We start from the raw sequence: 25,003 nt of genomic DNA, 5'->3' as shown, positions 1-25,003 counted from the left end.
TAGGCTATCATTAAACTTTATTTTCAATTTTGTGCAAAAACAGCTTTCACTACCTGCAGTAGATGCCAAGTGAAATAAAAAAATCAACAACTAAATCCAACTCCAATACAAACCCTGGAGAAGCTTCATGATTAAATCACGTCCAAGGTTTCACCGTTTCAGCTTTTCATTTAAACATAAAGGTTATACGGACAGAACTACAACTTTTTGCCATTTTTAAAAACGTATCATGAATAATAATAATCAAAAGATACAAAAGCATAAAAACATACTTTCATAGAAAACATACCTTCGCATCCACAACTATTTTTTAAAAAAAACAGTTATAAATCACAATATTTACACAAATCTGTACAAATTGTTTCCCACAAAACACTTAAACCCCGAATAACACTCAAGCTGTAGCAAAAGACTGAGGTAGCACATGAAGACAGAAGAGAAAAATGGAGAGTTAGCTAAAGATGGAGAGATAATTATCTACTTTTACACAGAATAAACCTTCATCGTAAATTTGAATTGTGGAAAATATTCAGCTTAGAAATATGGAAAAATTAACCTAAATTTTTTTCTCTTTTTTTCTTTTCTTTTCCCATTACGACATTTAAGTTTATATACTATGCTAGCTTACAATTTTTTGTAATTGAAACACAATATAAATGTGATGTCTTAGCGCCTAGAACATTAAACTATTTTTTATTTGTTTGTTTTTTTGTTGTTGTTTTTTAAGAATGCTCATTTGAAAAATTCCAACTAAAATAATCCGAAAATTTTAACAGTAGTAACGCTAACACAAATTTGCAATGATGTGCGTGTGAGAAAATGTACAATTACATACTCGAAATGGTTATTTTTGAAACTTTTTAGGACTTTTAAGATTTTTTTATTGTGTTTAAGGAATAAAACACCTCAGGTCATGCTGGTAGAGAAAACGAATCAGTCATGGTGGTGTGATGCGGCATATTATTCCTCGCAGGTAATCATTAGCCCCTGTGAACGAGCTGTTGCTATAGAAACGAGAAGATATTAGAATATTACGCCGAGCGCGTTAATATTAATATATCCTGTGATTTCCAGCTGCGGGTTTAGGAAATTAATCAACATTTTCTGAATCGTTCAGAAGCTTGGATGATACCAAGGCAGAAATCCGGCTCACGTGCGCTCGGTTTTCTTTTCTCCTCGGACTTCTGAAAGGCCACTTCATTGTTTTTACACCTCGGGTGAAACGCTTACGTTATTGATTCTGGAAAGCTTTAACACAAGCGTACAGGAAAAGGTCTCTTTTATTTGGAGCGTTGCCGTTTCTCCTCCTTCCTTTCCCGTTCCTACACAGAGAATCTGTCTACCCCACAGTTCACGAAGGTTCCTCTGGCCATGAGAACAAAGCTCACGGTGATGTGCTTTTCCCCCAGACGCTGAGCGCTGCTGCCTGCTCGCCTGCCACCCTGCACTATATAAACTCAACAGGGTCATAAAAAACAAAATAGAATGCTAAAAGACAAGCTAAGAGTGGGAAAGTGCAGCAGAAAAAAGGAAAAAATTATAATCACAAAGGAAAGCTGTACAAAACAAAATGAGGATTAAATACAGTGTGATCAATATATTTATATTCTTTCATAAAAGATTAGAAAATGACTGAATATATATAACACCAGCACTGCTGGTAAATAATGTCCTTTCAGCCACCACGTACGGGTAAATAGTATAAAAATAAACAAGTAAGAAGATATCGGGAATGACGAATGATGGAGGAGGAAGGTCAAATGGTGGTATAGGTCCCTTCGCTGTCGCACCGAGAGAGAATTCCACATGATGACGGTAGAAAAATGTGTTTTTCTTTTGTCCTGATGAGAAGACTGTGTGTCCCTGGAGAAGTGGACGGGAGACCCTGTGTGTTCAAACATCACTCTCGCACCTTGAAGACACGGAAGGACCCGCCCTGCGACTGGGATTTACTGGAAGAGAGACGGTTAACACTTACTTAGCGTAACCATGACAACACTCTAACCAGGCTAACTAGCATAGCTTTTTGAAATTCTTTTTTATTTTTAAATCTTAATTGTGCTATATATATATATATATATATATATATATATATATATAGAGAGAGAGAGAGAGAGAGAGAGAGAGAGAGAGAGTGTTTATGTAGAGAAATTATTCTTAAAGTGGGATCTATGGAGCAAAACCAGTAAGTGTAAAGATTTTAACTGGATTAAAAAAAAGTAAAACTTTTAACTTGTAAGACTTTTTTTTAAATAATTTGTAAAATATTGCTGTACTAAGGGAGTCTGTGATTTATTTTTTTTAATTAATTATAATTTTTTAAAAATTATTCAAATAAAAAATAAAATAAATCACAGACTTTCAAACAAATGATAGATCACATTATTTACATAATGATAAGAAGACAAAACTGAAAATAATACTTTTAAAAAGTTTCTGGTTTTTGTGTGTCTGTGTGTTATAGCTGTGTTTAAATACTTAAATATAATCTGTTTGTTTTGGGAGGTCAGCGAAAAAAAATCTGAAAAAATACATTTTTAAAAAATAAAAATGTTGTAGCTTTTATATACCTAACTTTTTATATATTTATTTTACATATATTTTAAAAAATAAAAAGCAGCCACAGTGCTCATGTTGGTTATAAAAAGTTAAGCATTTTGTATAACAAATAAAATCAGTGAGTCTAAGGTTTGGATTTCTTGCACTAATGTGTAATGTGTAGCAGGTGTGAAGGTGTGTTATGGTGTGGAAACTCTAACACTAGCTCGTGGTTACTGGTCTAGCGATCTTATTCAAACCACTTGCTTTTTTTTTTAGCTATTGTACTTGGCATGATTGCTTTGTTATGAATTCATTAGCGGAGTGGCCTTTGGGCTGCACCACATCGGAGAAAACGGGGACAAAAACAAGGCGTTTGGTTTCGGATAATTATGTAATTATCTGGTGAGTCAGTGCGTGACAGCAGATGGAGCAGGTAACTGGAGAGCATGTGATTCTGTTCTTGTTAATGAGGCAGAGTTCACGCAAGCGGTGACGAGCATCACGTGAGGAAAAAGTTCCTCAGTTCCATGAGGTTGGAGTCAATTTCGTCAACGCGGCATTATTGAATTCTTCTGCTGGAGTGAGCTAAAGGTTTGTGTGTGTGGTCCGGCCACATGTTATTACTCTGAACCTGCTAGTGTGTCATGGACAAAGATGTGGTGAAATCTCAGAAGAATAGATGAGAGGCAGGTACCTTTCAGACTGGACGCCGTTCTTCAGGCTGCCTGTGTAGCTGTTCTTCTTATCCATAGCCAAGATGTCCACATATCCTCCTGAAGCTTTGAGCACACCGGCATGGAGAGCAGCCCGGCAGATACTAGAGGTCTGGAAAAGAATACAAAGAGCGGATTTTAAAGATGCACCATTTACTCAAACCAGGTCGGGGAGACGATGCCTAAAAAGAGTCGACTCAGGGTCGACTCACAGTCGACTCGATACACTGATTTGGTTCACATTTAAGCAGAAACAACAGAAATCATTTATCAGGCTGGTAAATTGATTTATCCATTTCGGTTTCAGTTTTCATTTTAGTTTTTTTTAAAGTAGAATTTTACACACACAATCAGTAGTGGTGTGTTTGAATGAAAGAGTTTATGAGGATATTTGTTTCCTATTTTAGCCTATAGCCACTATTTTGTTTTTGATTATTGGTTCATCTAATTATAAACCAAACCAATCAGCAAACAAACCCAGGATATCAACTCGACCCCGTTCTGCTGACCTTCATGCTGACGGTTTTATATCGTCGCACTTTGTGCACACATCACACTGTTCCTCACACGACTTTCATACACATAAAGTACATCCTCCATGTTTGTGCAACGGACACAAAAGACCATATCCATAGATACCGGATGGCATTCCAGTGGCTCAACCCAGATCAACTTGACCTTCTAAAGGCAAATAGATGAGCTCAGTGTGTAAAAACGCAGACAGATGACATCACATGACCCGCTGAACGGGGTCGAGGGCAACGCTGGACCGGTCCAGCACATACACTCCTTATCTGGAGTCTAAAGGAAGGCTCGTTCATCTGAGCTCCTGCCTGGCCGAGATGGTGGTGAAAGTTGCTGGGTCCTAAAAGCCCATCCACGTTTCTAAATATAAAGCAGCCGTTAAGAAAAATGCTTTTTTTTTTTTTCAAATTTAGGATATAAAATAGAATTTAGGGTTCAGAAGTATCAGAACCGACCCGTTTATTGATTCACCAGTGGAACAAAACTATAAGTTAAACTTTAGAGCTATGAAGCTTTTTAAATCTTTGGGGAACTGAATGAAGTTTAGGATTAATATAAAATAATTTAAAAAACATGACCAGAGTCAGTGCACGTTTTGGGCAGTTAAAGAAATAAACGTTTGTCTTCCTGATTAAAGATGAATAAATGAATGATTGAACATAACATCTCTCCTTTTTTCTGTCGTTTTCAGGATTCCTGTATGACTGTAGCTGCTGGAAATTTCATTTTAAAAATCGCAGTACTTTCGAATGGAAATGTTTTAAGCTTTCCTTCATCCAACATCTCTGCCCCCAAACCAGTTTTCTACACAAGCACTGTGAGGGTATTAAACGGAAAAACGTGCCCCGAGTGGCTGAAACGCTTCACCATGAACCTGCATCCAAAAGATATATATCACTTCAACATCACCTTCATGTTGAAGGAAACTGTAAAGTAGCTTCAGGCCCCTGAGGAGCGAGAGTTTCGTTTGAGTCCGAATCTCAGGAGAGAGCTCTGATCCACAGCCAGCTGGACAGACCCGGGGCTTTGACAGTGGAATGCGATAAACATGCCAAAACACAGCAGAGAGTGTGTCCAAGTTCACTTCCAGCCAGTGTGAGTGGCTCAGACAAACATAAGTCTATTAGAGGTTTATCCCTGTCAGACAACCAGGATCAGCGAGTGAGAGGAGGATGCGGGACATATGAGGGACAGACGGGGGATAGATGAGAGTGATACAAGAGAGAGACAAGGGACAGACGAGAGTGATACGAGACAGAGACGAGGGACAGACGAGAGTGATACGCGACAGAGACGAGAGTGATACGAGACAGAGACGAGGGACAGACAAGAGTGATACGAGACAGAGACGAGAGTGATACGAGACAGAGACGAGGGACAGACGAGAGTGATACGAGACAGAGACGAGAGTGATACGAGACAGAGACAAGGGACATACAAGGGACAAACAAGAGAGAGATGAGAGACAGACGAGAGAGAGGAGGGACAGATGAGGGTGATCACCTGAGCGCCACAATCCTTTCACAATAGATTCATTCCTGAGATTCTCTTTAACGTCATCTGTCTGATTTGATCTGATCTCTATACGCTATTCCTGATGACAACAAAAACCTTATAGAAGCAATAATATTCTCTTAACAAGTAAAAATGTCTGATAAAGATGGATGTTTGTAATATTTCATAAGGGGTCGATATGAATAAATAGGATTATTTTTTAGAAATTTTTACTTTAGAATTTTTTTTTTTTTTAATTTACAAAACATAAGTGTGCTTATTTATTTATTTATTTCATATCCATCTATCTGTCTATCTATTTTTTTGTTTTATTGTTTTTGATTTTTTTTTCTTAAAATTAATGAATATTTACCTGTGTAAGAATTTCATTAAAAGATAAACAAAATAATATGTAATCTAAAGATCCAACAGAACCATCTATAAACAAATAAATAAAACATCCAGGTTTCACAATTTAAAACTTATTTTAAAATCTGATCATCAAATCTGATGTCATAAAAATACAGGAAAAATTAAATACTATAAAATATACAAAAAAATTGAAGTTAAATCTTAAAATCAATCATTTTTATTATCTAAAAATGATTTTCGAATGAACTAGGTGATTAAATCTGACAGACTGACATAAAATAAATGTAAAAATAGGACAAAAATGCAAAAATATACTTTTATCGATTAAAGAACGATTTAAAAAGCTGTTGAATTTTTGTGTCATTTTATAGAATCGTTTTATTTTTGATGCTATTAGAGGAACATCATATGATCCATGGTTAGAAGCCGCTGCTGACATGTTGTTGGTGATCGTATCAGAGCGTGATTAAAGATTAAATAATGATCACATATGGCAAGGTATTGCAAGTACAACATATTAGCTGATCGACTTGGCTCGCTAATCGGCGTGCGTTTCATCTCCAGCGGCTGGCGGCGTCTCGGTGCGACTCTGTGGCCTTGGTTTAGAGTTAAAGCTCTGGACTGATGGATGGAATTCACTCCAAAAACAATAAGCACTTTAAATCACTGTGCAGTTAGAATTAGCATTAAAATGATAGAATTAAAATGATTTCCAGCCTTTTGTTTTTAAAAAAAAAAAAAAAACTAAATTGACTTTTTTGGCTAAAATTTGTTATTTTAAACTAGTGATGAAGTACCTAATAAAGTTCACTATATATTTATTTAATGGTTGAATAAAAAAATTAAATCAGACATGCACTGAGAGGTGTTTCACTTTAATATACTTAAAATAATAAAAATAATAATAATAATAATAATAATAAAAATAAATGACTGAAATCTCTTTCCATGAGTCATATATTGATTGGCTCATTCTTCTTCTTCTTCTTAATAATAATAATAATCATTTATTTATTTTATAATTTTATTATTATTAAAAATTGTGACACTCCCACGCAAAAAGGTGGTTTGCCTAGCATGTCTACAATGTTAATTTTTTTATTGCATTAAAACCCAAACACAGAGAGGAGCTACTTACGTCAGCGTAGATGCCGGTGCCGATCACTGGAGCCCAGTACGAGGGCTGATTCTTACAACTGGATGGGCACTCGACCCTGAATAACACAAAAAATAAATAATAAATAAATTTTAAAAAATAATAATAACAATAATAAACAATTTAAAAAAAAAAAAAAAAAAAGAATTAAAGAAGAACTTCAGTTCTATATAGTAGATGTGTAAAAAGGGTTGGGATTTGAGTCAGCTTGTCTTAATGGAGTAAATAAATAAACCAACAAATAAATAAATAAATAAGTTAATAAATAAATAAATAGACAGCCATCCAACTAGCTTAAATCACTTAAACCAATGCGTCCTATACCACAAGAAATCTTTTTTTTTTGTTTTTTTGTTAAAGTAAGAAGTCACACCTTCCTGTTGTCACTTACTTTATAGCAGACTTTCCCTCAGCGTCTCTCTTTATCTCTCTCTCTTAAAGTTCGCAAAATAAACAAATAAAAAAAACGCAGCTTTGCACTCGTGTTACCTAGAAACTGCAAAAGACGCATAAAATCCTCTGTCCTGAAAACTTCTTAAACACCTCAAAAGCAAATCTTGACACTGGAGACTCCTTTCATAAACGTCGAAAAAACACATTTCACTTTACAGAAAATGGAAAATGGTGTTTAATTAAAGAGGAACACATTCAGACCCAGATTTCCGGAAACTTCCTTGTTACTTGAAAACAAATAGGAGAAGAAGCCTTTATTATCGCCACACATTACATTACAGCACAGTAGGATTCTTTTCTTCACATATCCCAGCTGAGAAAGTTGGGGTCAGAGCACAGGGGCAGCTATGATCCAGTGCCCCTGGAGCAGGGAGGGCTAACCGTAGCAGCTTGTGCTGGGCCTTGAACCCTTATTTTCCAATCAACAACCCAGAGCCTTAACCACTTGAGCTACCACCGCCCCTAAATGCAATACAAATATAAAAGATATTTCTATAAAGACCAGAATATAGGTGTGTTACCTCGGGCAGGGGCTGGGCTGGCTGCTGAAGGGGCAAATATCAGCCATCCTAGTGTAGCAGTCGATGGATCTTTCTGTGATGTGAGATAAACAGAGCTCGTGTTACATCTCAGCCTGCAGAATATTACAGATGCATCATATTTATCACAGGAAGAGACAAAGTCACTTACTTTCCACTTTGGCTACCAGAAAAGCATTCGCCATTTTATATTTACTGTGAAAAGAGGAGAAAAGATGAAGCTGATTATTTCAGACATTAATAAAAACACCCGGTGTCATGCTGATGCAGGAAAATAAGCAACATCTAGATGGTGAAGTGTCTTTAGCGTCAGTTTTATAGAAGCTGAGCGTTTTATTCCTTTTACACCACAGGAATTTGCATCATACTGTATTCATGCTTTTTTTATCCATTTACAGTTACACGTAATTCTGTAGAATGTTCAAGAAACTTTCCTCCTTTTTAGCAAATTTGATTTAATTTTTTCCCCAATTAACATACATGGCATGTGGAGGGGGGGGTGGAAACTTTTGCACTCGACTGTTTTGTATTGTTAATCTTGTTGATGATAACTAAATAATTAAAATTCAACTCAAAACGAATGACAGAAAGTTTGAAATTGATGCCCAAACTTTTTAAGGTATCTTTTCTATGTTTGTGTATTGTATTATATTTATGTATCAGTAGTTGGACGTACCTGTGAGACTCCACTCCGTTCTTTGTGGCTTTAACGAAGAAAGGGAAATTGTTCTTCCTCGTGACTTCCACCAGGCCTCCGTTATTATCGATGACTCCGTAATGGATGGCAGCGCGGCAGATACTCGATTGCTGGAAGAATCAGAAGGAACAAAGAAACTGTAGAAAAAAATACTGGTAGTAAAAAAACCGAGACGTTTTCATCGTGAAGGATCTGAGAGAGAGACGTACCACATCGTAGTAGAGCGTGCCCCAGACTTTAGCGGTGCTGTCGATGCAGTTAGCGGGGCAGTTATACCTGCAGGGAAAATCGCACTGGGTTTAATGAATGTTTTATTTCAGCAGCTTGGATTATTAAAAATGTCTGAGGTGAAATCGTCTAACTCACCTGTTACAGGTCACACCTTTGCACTTGTCCCTCATCTTCGTCTCGCACCTGATGTTTTGAGCTGCGGTGCGAAACAAATAATATGTATAAACAAGACAAGGTAAAGCCCCACCCCCAAAAATCACATGGTATACAATTGATGTTTAGAGCTGTGGTGCGAAAAAATAATATGTATAGACAAGATAAGCTAAAGCCCTGCCCCCAAGAGTCACATGATAGAAATTTCATGCTTTTTATCCATTTATAGTTACATTTAATGTTACTGAACATCCCAAAATTACGGAAGCTGCTGTATAAATTTATTTTTTCCACTCTTTTGAAATTTTTACCTTTTTTAAAAAAAAATTAGTCCTTAGATTCTTAGAAAAGCACTGAAACTGGAGACTCCTTCCACGAACATTATATAAACATCACCTTACAGCATCAGTTTATTTGTTTATTGTCTTACAAAAGTCTCTGTGGATGAGCCGTTACTATAGAAACAATAAAATAAAAGCATTCATATCTAAACCCTGTGATTCGGATTAGAGCTGTTGCAAGAGAAACTTGATCCCCAGCTTTAAAACCCACGCCACGGTGGTGTAACTGGTGTGATTCTAGAAACATGCTGAGCTCTTACTCAGGAAGTTGGTTTGAGCCGGCTTAGACGGCGTGGCCTTTTTGGGTGGAGAAGGTTTGGGTTTGGGTTTAGGTCTGACCACAGGGATCTCCACCTGCACAGGAACCTGAGGCTTCTCCACTTCATTCATGTCTGGAGTCTCAGGACGCTGAGGAGCTCCTGGAGGAAGAAGGTCATGCAGAAACACTGAGTATGAGTTAGGAAAGTGGACAAGTGGCTTAAGGATGAGATGCTTTCATGTTCTTCATCATCATCATGTTCTTTTCTACACATTTGGACCTGTAAGAGCGTTGTTATGGTTACAGTAATTTGTTGATTTATAGCTGATTTATTCATCTATGGTTTGATTTCATATCATTTTCCTTGTCCGTGTCATTTTTAAACTGGCCCGTCAATCAAGCTGGAGGAGGAGGAAGAGCTATATATTGTATTGAATAAGTGTAGGTATCAAAGTGAATCATGGGTAGGATTCATCTTACCCAGAGTTCACTTCACTGTGATGCGGCAAAGAGGCTAGATGTTTTTCTGGTGATTAATAGAAACAGGAGGCGAAAGTGAAGTGGGTGGGACAACCGGTGCATGAATATTTAAATATATGCAAATGAGATGTGAAGCATGGTGGATCACTGGGCTGAAAAAAGTAAAACTTTATTGTTAATCTTTGTTCTTTTAAAGTCTGAAATTGTATCCAGAAGCAAACCTAAACAGTAAATTCTTCCATTTTTCTTCATCCTTTAAACACCGTTTTTTAAAAGTAGGATAAATTATAGACCATTCTAACCAGCAGATAAACTCAAAAACTTACCCTTATAGCACAGGTTGTCCTTGCAGACTCCACCGTAGCTGGGAGGACACTGAGAACACGGACGTCCGTTCCGGTAAGGTGCCTCCCCAATCCAGTTTCCCCTGAAGGAGACCACACAGCCGGGTCAGAACAGGTCAGAACCAATGACTGACTGATTATATAACCTGTGAATTCTTTGCTTTAATGTTCTCTACAGGTTCTACAGAAAACACCATCCAAACTGCAGCAAGCAAATAAATTATTCGCAAAAACTCTGGAAATAATCAGCAGGAACAGCATTAGTTCAGTCATGTTTTCCACTAGACGGAAAATTGTCATTAAGAATCTTCCACCTTCCAGGCCTTTTCATCTGAAGAAACCAGGATTAGGCGATCTATTACATTTAACTGTGTTAAGTGGAAAATGTTAGAAGGTGCATGTGACTTACTTCGGTGAGTAGTTGCACACGAGGTAGACGGCGTTCTCCCACACCTCCCCCCACACGTTCATGCTCGGACACACATGGACGGCGCAACCCACGCGGTTGGTGGTGGCCCAGACGATCTGCAAACAACCGGAGACGTCCATGAACACAATGGTCTACGCAAAAATCTCTAGCATGATAGCCATGCATGGGCATTGTGCTGCCACTCAGAAGGCTTCCTGACATTTTTCTCCAGCTTCCTGGCTTTCCTGGAGATCATGATATCATGCTTTATCCAGGCTCTAGAGTAAGGTATGGAACGTAAAACAGATCTAAATTGCACATTTCATTGTGTTAAGTGTGTAGGGCTGAAAACGTTATCGTATGATTCTGGAATTCGTTGATACAGAGGTGGAAAAATCCACGAGACAATGGAGCCAAAATGTACGACATTCCTGCAACTGTCCTTCGGCTCAGTTTTCCATCTACAGAAAAAGAAAAGTTGCAAAAACCAAACATCATCTAATTATTGAATCACTTCCACCAGTGAGTCAAATCGCTTCCTCCAAAGGATTCGCTTAAAAGCAGACCGAAGCCGCCAGAGTCGGACCAGAGCAGGATTTCTTGGAGGCGTTTCCTAATGTGCATACTCATGAATATTCACAAATACTGCTATTCTAACTATTGAATCACTTCATCCCGTGAGTCGATTCAGACTCAAATCACTTCTTCCAAAGGATTCACTTAAAAGCAGACTGAAGCCGCCAGAGTCGGACCTCAGCTTGTTTCGTAGGGGCATTTCCTAATTTGCATACTCATGAATATTCATAAATACTGGTATTTTTAATGACAACAAAGGCATAGAGATGATCCCAGGTCATTTCTGTTGCTATTAAACAATGCATTATTATACTGCTTATTACAGAGATTATTTAAATCTAACTATTTATAAGTTGGAGGGCAAATTGTGTAAATGAATGGTTTTATTTTGTCATTTCAAGGTTCAGGTATAGGGAAAGAAGAAAGAGAAATTTTCTTCACTTTTGTGTCTCCGCCTCCCGGTCCAGTCGAGCGTGTCCGGACTGATGGGTCCACAGGGGGCTCTTAAAAAAGACTGCTCCTTTCATTCCGAGCGGAAGGAGATGCACTTGAAGTGTGACCGGCATCCGCTTCCTGTGAGCTCGTACGATCTTTTTCATCCTCCGTACAAAAGAAACGCTGGCGCACGGTGCATCGACTCGGATCTTGAACCCGGGGCTTTTTTCCTGCTGAACGCGTGCAGCATGGAGTTCATCCAGTGCAGCCGCACCGCCTGAGCCAGGACTGTTTTACTTGTAAATGAACGGAGTTTCTGACTCAGCGCTTTCTCACTCGTGTACAGTTCAAACTACACAGTGGGTTTGTGTGCAGGCCAACAGGAGAGAGAGAGAGAGAGAGAGAGAGAGAGAGCGGGAGAGCAAGAAAGACAGAGAGAGAGAGAGAGAGAGAGAGAGAGAAAGAGACAGAGAGAGCGAGAAAGACAGAGAGAGAGAGCGAGAAAGAGAGACAGAGGGAGAGAGCGAGAAAGACAAAGAGAGAGTGAGAAAGAGACAGAGAGAGAGCAAGAAAGAGAGACAGACAGAGTGTAAGAGAGAGTGACAGACAGAGAGAAAGAGAGAGACAGAGAGAGATTCTCTCATGCTCTGTTTTACTACTTCCTGTTCGAGGGCCAAAAAGAAATCACATTTATCTGCTCACAGAATACACAGAAATGTGATTTTTCTGCCCAAATATGCAAAGAAGTATTGGCACCCCCGCGAAACTTACGAAACACCACAATTTAACTTCACCAAAACTCCCAAGAGCTTTACAGACAAAAAAACGAGGACCTGAATGCAAGGAAAAGCCCCAAACCACAAATACAACAGAGGATTGATGATGTTTAGGGCTCTTCTGTGGCTCTTCTGAAGATTGATGGCATCATAAAGGTCCTGTAAAATGCTGACTCTGAGGATATCATAACAGAAAAATCTGGCTGCCTCTGCCAAGAGGGTACAACTTAACCACAGAGGGATCTTTCAACTAGATGCTAAACACCCAAATCAGCAGAGACATGGATGTATGTACTGTGAAGGTCATTCAATTCTCAGGATGTTTTACATGAACAAATGGAAGAAGAAATGTCTCTCAGCCTCTGAGGTTAACAAATTCAATTAAGGACAAACATCGTTTACTCATTTAATTTACACGTATACGTAAAAACTGCTCTAATATAAGCATCTGAAACCACGTGGTACTACGTAACCTAATCCTAGCATCTGTTTAGCTCTAGCGAACACGCAAAAAAAAACAAAATCGTAAAAATTTGCGAAAACCAAACATCGTCTAATTATTGAATCACTTCATCCAGTGAATCGATTCAGAGTCAAATCGGTTCCTATAAAGGATTCACTTAAAAGTAGACCCAAGCATGTTTCCTAGAGCCGTTTCTCCGTTTGCATACTCACAAATATTCATAAATGCTGGTATTCTTAATGACATTAACAGCATAGAGATGATCCAAGGTCATTTCTGTTCATATTAAACGATGCATTATTACACAGATTATTTAAAGCTCCTCCTAATTCATTTTGTTAAATTAGCAAACAAGCAGAGTAAAAGTTTAAAGTGTAAAATGTGCATGAACATGTGACGTTAAGCTAAATAAAATGGATTGATTGATTAGCATAAAATATGTTACTGGTATTTCAGGGTGACTGATACTGGCACTGTATATTATTAGTAGTAGTAGTAGTAGCAGTAGTTGTAGTAGTAGCAGTAGTTGTAGTAGTAGTATGCTAACAATGTTGTTTTAACAAAAATATACAGCGCTCCTGTAAGTTTAAGCTAATAATTACATATTAGCTTATTGGGTGCCAATAATTTTGGACTCACAGGCTGGTAAAAAGGAACAGAACAGTAGCTGTAACAGAAGGTGAGAAAGAGAGGGCAGCTCAGTGTGTGTTTCTCTTAAATTTTCAAAAGATCTCAGGTCAAATAAGAAGGCGCTGCAGGAATGGTGGAACAGCTTCCAGATGTTTGTGTCCTGGTTTCAGCAGGAGTCTGTTTTTACAAATCCATCACAGCTGCTAAGTAAAGTCTGTGAGGACATAGTGCCAGTGATCATTCTCTCCTTCTGCAGCAACATTCGCTGCCTTTTCCTGTAATTCTTTCATCACGAAGATAAACCTTTTCGTTTCTTTTTTTACTTTTAGTCACAAGTGGGTGAACTTCAAGTTGCACAATACACAAAACTCCACACTAGCTCCATGTCCTCATGCTGTTAATGACCGATTATAAAGAAATATAAAATTAATAAGCCATACGACATGGTCCTGTATAGTTATTATGCTATAACAATGCTGTGAAATATAGTTTATGGTTATGGGGAGGAGCAGGATTAACCAATCAGCATCAAGTATTTCTCATGCAGACTTATTTCTGTTTAAAAGCTGCTCTGAGTTTAGGGATTTAGCCAGATGCTGGAAGGACTTTACTAGGGAAAAATTTAGAGGAAGATGTTTCTTGGGGTATGTTACCAGGGTGAATACTGCCAGAGGTTTATTAAAGGTGGGGTGTGGCATTAGGGATGTGGCAGGGGGGGGAGTTAAAGGAGGGGTGTTACAGAAGGGTGTTAAAGTAGGGGGGTCAAAGAAGAGGTGTTAAAAGGAGGGGAGTTAAAGGAAGTGGGTTAAAGGAGGGGTGTTAAAGGAGGTGTGTTCAAGAAAGGGAGTTAAAGGAGGGGTGTTAAAGGAGGTGTGTTCAAGAAAGGGAGTTAAAGGAGGGGTGTTAAAGGAGGTGTGTTCAAGAAAGGGAGTTAAAGGAGGGGTGTTAAAGGAGGGTTAAAAGCAGAGGTGTTAATAGAGGGGTGTTAAAAGAAGGGGGTTAAAGGAGAGGTGTAAAAGAAGGGGTGTTAAAGGAGGAGTGTTATTGAAAGGGTGTTAAAGGAGCGCTGTTAATAGAGAAATATTAAAGGAGGGGTGTTAATGGAAGGATGTTGGAGGAGGGGAGTGACCAGAGAAGGGGGGGGGGGGGCAAAGGAGGGGTGATAAAGGAAGGGTGTGGCAGAATGGATTTAACAGAGGATTGTTAAAGGAAGGGTGTGGCAGGAGGGGATTTACTGGAGGGTTGTTAAAGGAGGGGATTTACCAGAGGGGTGGTAAAGAAGTGGTGTTTAAGGAGGAGAGTTAAAGGAGAGGTGTTAAAGGAGGGGTGTCTAAGGAAGGGTATTATAGGCCCCCAAGTGGCACAACCAGAGATCACAAATTTGAAAATGAATGATGCCACAGCCAAGACAATGTAAAATTGGGCAGTAGCAGACCCTTTCTCCCCCTGTCAATCAAAGCTCTAGCCGGTCATTAAGCTGTGAGCTGCATGAGGGAATAGAGCTCATTAATGAAGAACTATATGCATGAAGAACATCACACTTATCAGTTTAATTGGACTTAGCAATTTAATGATCAGTTTCTTTAAGTGACGATGCCACTGCAGGTTCACATCTTACTGCTGTTTAATGTGCAATGTGAAACTTCCAGGAATTCTCAAACACTACTTATTCTGTGTTCAAGGAGAGTTTATACTTTAACGATGACTCATTTTCCAGGCAGGATTAATTTTACATTTTTATTTAATCAGGAAATAAAAAAAAAAACGAGAGCATACTGCTGCAAGATTTCACTGTCACGCCCTTGTGCCAAATCATGGAATATTTTTTTTGTTCCAAAAAACAAAACTGTGTTTAATTCTGCCATTGTACATGTGAAATAAATTTCAGTAAATCTGCAGGACTTTTGTAAAAAAAAAAAAAATAATAAAAAAAAAGTGGGAACATTCAAACATCCTGACTGCAATAAGCAATTTTTTAAAAATAATTATAATAATAATTTGATATTTTTTCAAAAATTACCAGTTGCAGGTAAAATGACCAAAAACTGAATATAAAAATTCTAAAAAGTTAAAAAATTTTTTACATAAACCTGTCAAAGCAATGCATTACTCACGTATTTGCAATTATTCAGTGACTTTAAAAAAAAAAATTCTTTTTATTGTTAATTTTTTTTTTATTATTCACACAGCTGAGCTCTTCAGATTGAAGCGTGGAGTGACATTAAACACCTTTTCCTGACCCGACTGTTCACGTCGCAAGCTAAACGAGAAATTAATCACGGAGGACAAAGTGCCCGAAGTCCGGTTAATGAGTGAATACGAGAAGATTTATGACGTCTTGGATGGAAACGATCTCTCTGCCAATGTTCCAGTTCAAGCAAAAAAATAATAACGTGTGCAGGATTAGGAAATTCATCAGTACGTGAAGTTTAATTGCGGTTCCATAGAGTCGGGTTACACTTTCCTCTTTCTTGACAAAAAAACTAATTTTTCATCAGCTCATCTGTAATTACTGAACATTCGAAACGGAATCTAGAGCATATGTTTAAGTTAGTTATACTAGTGATACTAGCTAGTACTGGCAAAGGCACTGAAGTATGAGCATGGTGTAGCATGGTGGAGTCGGTTGTTAATTACATTGGAACCTCAGCATACGAATGCCGCCTTTTATGAATTTTTGCCTTAAGAATTGAAATTTTGCAAGAAATTTGCATCACCATATGAAGCATTTTTGGCATACATACGAACCGAACCGAGCGGTGGCTAAGTCACGCGTACGTCTGGGAGCTTTTCATTGGAAAACCAAGTGAAGCGAGTTTATAAATTTTATTAATTTACTTTCAGTCAGTGAAAGCTGTTTGGAAAGAGTCAACCCACTAATACCAACATTGCTTTCAGCATGCGTTCTAAAGCTAGGTGATTTTTCGGGTGTTTTTTTGTTGACAGATTGGTGGCGTGGACGGTCTGTTCTATTTTTAGCCCAAGCTTGGTGGCATGACTTCCTGTGAGGAGCCTTGACATGGAATGCTTGGCTTGGGTCAGTTCTTTGTAAGCAGCCATACAGTTTACATACACTTCATATTGGGAATACTGGTCATATTTTTGGGCGGCTGGAACGGATTATCTGCGTTTACATTATTATGTAATCCATATAATGGAATTTTTTCAGGATTGTCAGTGACGTACAGATCTTAAAGAAACCCTGTGTGTATAACCCGTCCCCTCACCTGCGTATAGTGAGTACACATGGGTCCGGAGCAGCGTTCGGGGCACCAGGGGTTGCACTCGTGTGGGTAGGGGTACGTGTAGTCCTTCACCTCATCATACCAGGTCTGGACGTGGTAAGCAGGGGAACGGTATCTAAAGCACAGGACAGAGACTGAGTCAAGAACCTTGTGGAGAACCATGTTGAGAACCTAACCTACTTACTCCTGAACACTAATGCATTAGACACAGATCCTCTATCTGTGACTCCAAAGTAAATAGAGCTCGTTCCCCTGAAGAGTCATTCATCTCCACACTTCTGTAAACATTACTTTATACGGCACTGAGGAGTCCTGAGGGAGAGGAGAGGGGGAAAAAACACCCTTTCTGCTGGCATCAGAAGAGACAAAAAAGTTAAAGGGAAGTCGAGGAAGGGTACAGAGAGAGAGGAGAGAAGAAAAATTGCTGGTTTATAAAGAGGAGCTCTTTAGTTCAACAGAATAAACACTGTATGTGTGTCTACTACAACAAATTATTTATTTATATTTATCTGTTTATATTTCTGACATACTTTATAGCAGCTATAAACAGTCTTTCCTTCACCAGCATCTCTCTCTCTCACTCTCTCTCTCTCTCTCACACTCTTTCTCTCTCTCTCTCTCTCTCTCTCGATGTTAATAAGACAAAAAAAACATGATTATTGATATCACAGAGAATCACAAAGCATAAACTCCTCCCATTCTGATGATGTCACGCTTTATATCTGACTCTTACAAAGTTCAGACACTGGAGACTTTTTCCATAAATGTTAAATAAATGTCTCTTCATTACATTTCATGATTATACACGTCCAACATACACGTCCCTGTGAAGGAGCTGTTACTCCAGAAACAATAACAGAAAGAGCGCATTAATTATAAATAAATAAACCTCAGATCATTAAACACCTTCCGACCAATCAGAATCCAGAATTCAGCAGCTGTTGGATATAAATACAAATCTATTTTTGGCTGTATTTTGTCACGTTGGAGTCAAATGGCAGTGAAGTGAATCACTCTCTTGGAAAGTGGTTGTGTGTGTGTGTGTGTGTACACAGACCTGCCCCAGTGCACTGCCAGATTCTGTCCAATAGACATAAGCAGGTCATGGGGTCCGTGTTCCCACTGACACTGTTCGGCCCAGTGTGTAGCAGAACGCTCCAGTTCATCATCCCATATCTACACACACACACACACACACACACACACACACGAAATGTCAAATAAAGAGAACCACACAAAAGTAAATAAAATAGCAGCATTGTGTTGTTATTAGTCCATGCTGGATGCAGTGCATTTAGATTAAACATAAAGTCACATTTTAATTGAATAGCTGAAGATTTTAGTCTTTAACATATCGTTTCAAACACTGCTGGAGTTTTGGGATCTTGCTCTCAACCCTATACTACAGACACACACAGAACACTTGCATACACTTGACTTTTTGACCAAATAATTGATTTCGTTCTGCCGTTATACGAAAGCTAACTCTGTAATGTGAGGGGAAATCGAGCCGAAAAGGGAAAACACGCAAGCAGATGACAGCACAGACATCAGAGCCTGGATCTGCTCCACTCTAAACACTCTGCAATTGGGGATAAATGAAACACATTTCTCTGGCTTATTTCTCCACCTGAGAAGGATGGGAGGAGGTTTCCATCTCTTCCATGGATACAAACACACACACACACACACACCGTGGAAGAAGTCTCATATACACATACATTTGTTCATCTGAGGAAGGTTGTGCAGGACTCTCAGTAAATTTCCAATGTGGTGTTAAACACACACACACACACACACACTCTATAACCCTGTCTGGTCTCCAGGTGTTGGTGCACTCCATACAGTTATTCACCAAAACCTGGCAAAAACCTGGACTTGCTCTGAAACTGCTAAACCAAGCTAAATCAAGCAGACTAGAATAAGCAGCTTTGCTAAGAAACACCTTTATTTTATTCACTTATTTTATTCAGTAATCTTAAATATTAAAGCAAAATTTTGAATACAAATCAGTGTATTTGCAAAGAAGTGCTTGGACCCCTAGCGATCGCTGCTCTATGGGCTAATAAGCAGAAATGAATAGGGGTCCAAGCAATGAATCAAAAATATATTGAACTGAAGCAAAATGAAATTTGTTAGGTTTACAAAAGTGAAATAAAACTCTAATATTTTAGAAATTAAAGTTTCACAGTTATTCCCAAAAACCTGGACCTGCTCTGAAACTGCTAAACCAAGCTAAATCAAGTACCCTAGAATTAGCACACTTGCTAAGAAACACCTTTATATTATTTCATTTACTTATTTTATACGGTAATTTTTATTAATAAAGCAACATTTGCTCACAAATCAATTTGCAAAGTAGTGCTTGGGCCTGCTGCTCTAAGGGGATAATAAGCAGAGATCAATAGTGGTCCAAGCACTAAATCACAAATATATTGAAATAAACTAAAATTAGAAGGAAATGGAAATTTGTTAGGTTTACAAAAGTGAAATAAAACTAAATAAATTAAAAATAATATTTGAGAAATTAAAGTTTTACAGTTATTCCCCAAAACCTGGCAAAAACCTCTACTCTAAAACTGCTAAACCAAGCTAAATCAAGCAGACTAGAATAAGCACATTAGCTAAGAAACACCTTTATTTTAATTTTATTTACTTATTTTATTCAGTAATCTTCATTAATAAAGCTAAATTTGAGTACAAATCAATGTATTTGCAACATAGTGCTTGGACCCCTGCCAATCGCTGCTCTAGAGGATTATAAGCAGAGATCCATAGGGGTCCAAGCATTTATCGCAAATATATTGAACTGGATTAAATTTAGACAAAATTGGAAAATTGCTAGGTTTACAAAAAGTGATCAAAAACTCGATTTTAGTAGTTAAAGTTTCTCTGAAGTTTCAGACTTGGTTTCTAACATCACCAGAACTACTTTATACTGTACATGAAATAGATCCAATTACAGAAAAGTATTTTTGGTAAGATTTTCCTTGCGAGTCACTGAAACTCCTTTATTGTTCCTGCAGCATTGAATTTGTATTATAGAGTCATGTATGTTAAGTGTTTATTAACTGCCCCAAACAGCTGCCCTTAGTTTTCCCGCTATAAGTGCGTTTAGAGTAAACAAGTGGTGGATCAAGTGGTTAAGGCTCTGGGTTGTTGACTGGAAGATCGGGGGTTCAAGCCCCAGCACCGCCAAGTTGCCACTGATGGGCCTTTAACCCTCCCTGCTCCAGGGGTGCTGTATCATGGCTGACCCCAACCTCCAAGGATGGGCTACGTGAAGAAAGAATTTCACTGTGCTGTAATGTATATGTGACAAATAAAGGCTATTTCTTTCTTTCTATATTTTTCTCTATTTCTTTAATGACGGTTCTTTTGCGTCCACTGAGTCATAAATATCTCCACATTGACTTCTGGAGCTGAGATTTATAAGGCTATAAAAATACGGTTTAAGCAGCTGATCAACACATAAAACTCTGAGCTGTAACTCTGAAGGCAGGCAGCATGAGAGTTTTAGCTCTGTTTATGATTCGGAGCTGCTGTTTGAAATGGTTGACGTCAAAACCGCACTGGATGGCGTCCATGTTGTGCTACACTTAGCGCTTAAGTCATTTCTTATATATATCATGTTGTCAAACGAGGCACCTGCACCACTTTCCCCACTCTCATTGTTCTTACCATGTACTCCATGTTGGAGGCGGTTGGATAGACGCCACCTCTGAGTTTGTTGTGCAGAAGAAGGATCTCCTCACGATCGGACCACGGTATTGCGCGGCGTACACGCGAGCCTGACGTCGAGGCCGTGACGTTGGTCTGAAGCTCGTTCTCGTAGCGATTCAACAGCCGCCGGAGCTCAGGAGAGTCGGGCAGGAAGAGGCTGAAGGACAGACGAGTGGCCGAGAGAAGCAGTGCGAGGGACAGCAGTCTGAACATGATGGCAGGAAGGATGAGGGTGGTGCAGGTGCTGGTGCTGGTGCTGGTGATGGTGGTGGTGGTGGTTGTAGATGACAGATGATGGAGATCACTAAATTAGAGATGAAGACTGATCTGAAAAAAATGCAGGAATTCTGTCAAGAGCAGAACCATCAGCAGGAAAAAAAACTTTCAATACATTCAATACAGTCAAACACAAGCTCACTGAAACACCTCTGATCTCAGTGCAAAAAAACTAACTGAAAAAAGAAAGAAAGAAAGAAAGAAAGAAAGAAAGCCTCTAAAAAAAGAAAGAAAGAAAGAAAGAAAGAAAGAAAGAAAGAAAGAAAGAAAGAAAGAAAGAAAGAAAGCCTCTAAAAAAGAGAAAGAAAGAAAAGAAAGAAAGAAAGAAAGCCTCTAAAAAAAAAGAGAAAGAAAGAAAGCCTCTAAAAAAAGAAAGAAAAAAGAGAGAAAGAAAGAAAGAAAGAAAGAAAGAAAGAAAGAAAGCCTCTAAAAAAAGAGAAAGAAAAAAGAAAGAAAGCAAGCCTCTAAAAAAAAGAGAAAGAAAGAAAGCAAGCCTCTAAAAAAAGAAAGAAAAAAGAAAGAAAGAAAGAAAGAAAGAAAGCAAGCCTCTAAAAAAGAAAGAAAGAAAGAAAGCCTCTAAAAAAAGAAAGAAAGAAAGAAAGAAAGAAAGAAAGAAAGAAAGAAAGAAAGAGAGAAAGAAAGAAAGAAAGAAAGAAAGAAAGCCTCTAAAAAAAGAAAGAAAGAAAGAAAGAAAGAAAGAAAGAAAGAAAGAAAGAAAAAGAAAGAAAGAAAGAAAGAAAGAAAGAAAGAAAGAAAGCCTCTAAAAAAGAGAAAGAAAGAAAGAAAGAAAGAAAGAAAGAAAGAAAGAAAGAAAGAAAGAAAGAAAGAAAGACTAAAAAAAGAAAGAAAGAAAGCCTCTAAAAAAAGAGAAAGAAAGAAAAGAAAGAAAGCAAGCCTCTAAAAAAAAGAGAAAGAAAGAAAGCAAGCCTCTAAAAAAAGAAAGAAAAAAGAAAGAAAGAAAGAAAGAAAGAAAGAAAGAAAGAAAGAAAGAAAGAAAGAAAGAAAGGAGCTACTGATATTCTCTGAAGCAGTGGTCACTGTTTGGTCATCACATCATAGCAGACTAGATGCCTTCACTTCCATCATCCTGCTACTTGAACCTGCATCCCTAATTACTAAAACACTAAATCTCTCTCAGTCTCAGGATTCATTTACGGAACAACAGATCCATCCATCTTCCATTAGTAGAGTCTGGGAAGTCTGGGAATGTTTTGGAGCTATAAAGGCTGGGACACCTGAAACACACTGTAATTTAAAAAATGGCACTAATATTGTCGAGTGCAAAATTTTTAATGCTGATTATTATCATACTTAATGTAAATATTCAGAGTGAGGTTTATGATCTCATCTTTTTCACCTCTCTAACACCTCCTCACCCTGCAGTACAGTTTGAGACCTCGGTGCTAGACGAGTCCAAACAGAAAGAGAGACATGAATAAAGTCTTTTTAGAGGAACGTTTTGGAGAAGAAGAGTCCGGGTGTGTCACGTGCCGTAGCTGGACCACACGGCCGTCACAGGGCCTGCTGGTCAAGTCAAACAGCTCGATCAGTATGCAGTCCGGCGTACAGAGGAGAGACCAGAGAGACAGGATGGAGCCAAAGTGCTTCCTCCATCTCTCTCTTTCCTTCTCCCTCCCTTTTTCCCCTCTCTCCCTCTCTCTCTTTCCACAGGTTTGAGGTCTGACACCTCCTCGGCTGTGTGAACACACTGTCACCGCTCCAGCTACAGTTCTCTGTGAAAGCCAGACCACCACACCCCTTCCCTCGCTGTCCTCTCCTGACTCGGAGTCTGTCTCTCTCTCTCTCTCTCTCTCTCTCTCTCTACTCCCTCTCTCTCACACACACACACACACACACACATACACTTGTCTTACTATCCATCAGGGAACATTTCACAGCTACACCAAAATCTAACCTTAACCTAAACCTCACTAACCAAAGGGAACTTTTTGTCCCTTTTTGTCAGCCATATTTACCCCCACAGTGTCAAAACTTTGTATCTTGGTCCTGATAAAGAAGAGGAATCTAAAACATACCCATACCCACACACACACACACACACACACACACAAAGAGCTAAAGCAATATCAGAAGTTAATAATAATAATAATAATAATAATAATAATAATAATAATAATAATAATAATAAAAGACCATGTATCCTAAACTCTCAGCCAAACTTTTTATTTTTACTATTTTTCTACCAGTGTGGATCAGGCTTGTGTGTGTTTTTTTGATCATCATCATCATCACTTCCATTTATTATTCAATGAAACCTTCAATAACTCAAACTATTCAGTCTATTAAATAACAATAAAAGTTTTGTATCTAATTAAACTGTGTGAATAAAAACTTCCCAAATAAAAATGTCTATGGTTCCCTTAAACAGCCAGAATACAACCTTCACCACACACACACACACATATCCACACACCCACACACACACACGCACGCACGAGAACGGCTGGTAATTGTTCCTGCATGTGCTCGAACCAGCGTGAGACGAGTGCTGACACTCAAATACCTGAGAGTTTCATTACACGTCTGACCGCATGACCAGTAAACGAGTGCAGACACCCTGCCTTCCTCCATCACTCTCTTTCTTTTATTCTTTCTTTTTTTGGCTAAGAATTCAGAAAGTGCAGAACTTCATCCTTGTTCTCGTGCACACCTTATAACCGGCATCGCACAGCTGTACGAGACCATACCATAACCCGGCATCACACAGCTGTACGAGACCATACCATAACCAGCATCACACAGCTGTACGAGACCATACCATAACCCGGCATCACACAGCTGTACGAGACCATACCATAACCAGCATCACACAGCTGTACGAGACCATACCATAACCAGCATCACACAGCTGTACGAGACCATACCATAACCAGCATCACACAGCTGTACGATTCACCTGATGTGGGAAAGTCATTTAGAGCAATCCAGAACACACACACACACACAGCATGCAGCAACTACATGGTTCATTACCTCTGTTTTAATCCTCCAAGGACTCCAAAGTTTCTTCTCCGACGCTGATGAATGTCTGAAATCCTCCTTCTTGGCTTTTTAACTCCAGCAGGTTTGAGGAGCTCTACAGGCTGCAGGGCTTTCTTATTCCCACTGACTATGTGCTCAGCGTTCAGCACCTTTTATAGAGAAACAGACCCCAGGAATGAGAAAAAAAGAAAAAGAGAGGAAGGGGGGGAAACCACGGAGCTGCTGAGCTACGCATGCCATCTGTGCACGCCCCTCAGGCCCTCCAGAGGAAGGCTGTGTTCTTGGAAAGCCTTCGACATCTGACGAACGATGTGCAAAGCACGTAAATCACCCTAAGCCCCATCCCGTTCTGTCCCGTCCCGTCCCAGCTCTTCTCCTCATCTCCGTCCACTCTGGATTTCAGCAGCAGCTCTGGATAAATACATAATAAGCTTTTACATCAAAATCTGATCATGATTTTCACCCAGTTTTGCCATTACAAAAGGTTCAGGGGATAAAATGTAACTCGCGGGATGTCATGTTCTTGGTTAAGCGCTCATTGTTCCGTCAAGTCCATGCTCGTTCCGGAGGATTCCGCTCGGAACAGCTGTAAAACACATCTGGATCTAACTTCAGGTCATAATCAGGATCATTATTGCTATAGCTGTTAGATGTCATAAATATACGCAGTGGAGGCTGGAGATCTGAGACCACGTTGATTTTATATTTTATTTAATTTGTTTCATTTTAATTAAATGGAGTAAATGCTGAATATGATAAAGATTATATCTATCATATAGAAGATTCTGAACTGTTTCTAGGTCTCTGTTTAAATGTTAATGAATGTGTGATACTGATACTAATGAAAGTAATGAAAGTTGTCATGAAAAATGTTTTAAATCAGAAAGACTTTAAAAGAGAAGGTTTTTGACCAGGGAAAGCGTCCGAACTCAGTGCTGGACGTTGGTTATAACGTGATCTGAAAATGTTACGTTCACTCTGGATTCTGTGTGAACAAAAAATATTCATTGTGTACGAAAATAAATTCAAGAACCATCAGTATTATTTAGGACGGGTCACTGAATGTCCTGATAATCTCAGACTTATAGTTTAAATACATCCCTGCAGTTCTATCTATAGTCCTAAAGACATGCCCACATGTCCAGCTATGGTATTAAAGACACACCCAC

General features: G+C 38.7%; 1 protein-coding gene across 1 annotated transcript; it reads right to left on the bottom strand.

The window, feature by feature from the left end:
* Positions 1-23,982, bottom strand: crispld2 (cysteine-rich secretory protein LCCL domain containing 2). Its single transcript, XM_058401082.1, has 15 exons — positions 23,826-23,982; positions 20,514-20,882; positions 17,890-18,008; positions 16,815-16,947; positions 10,708-10,823; positions 10,281-10,381; positions 9,476-9,634; positions 8,857-8,917; positions 8,700-8,766; positions 8,470-8,600; positions 7,945-7,988; positions 7,776-7,848; positions 6,784-6,859; positions 3,236-3,366; positions 1-1,952 (listed from the first exon to the last, which is right to left on the bottom strand). Exons 2-15 carry the CDS (start codon positions 20,766-20,768, stop codon positions 1,901-1,903), a joined length of 1,518 nt encoding a protein of 505 aa, XP_058257065.1. The 5' UTR covers positions 20,769-20,882; positions 23,826-23,982; the 3' UTR covers positions 1-1,900.
* Between the last annotated feature and the right edge of the window lie 1,021 nt (positions 23,983-25,003).

This window comes from Hemibagrus wyckioides, linkage group LG10 (assembly GCF_019097595.1).
Source record: "Hemibagrus wyckioides isolate EC202008001 linkage group LG10, SWU_Hwy_1.0, whole genome shotgun sequence".
Lineage (NCBI taxonomy): Eukaryota > Metazoa > Chordata > Actinopteri > Siluriformes > Bagridae > Hemibagrus > Hemibagrus wyckioides.
Note: the sequence above shows the minus strand (reverse complement) of the source record. Positions and strands in the feature narration are given on the sequence as shown.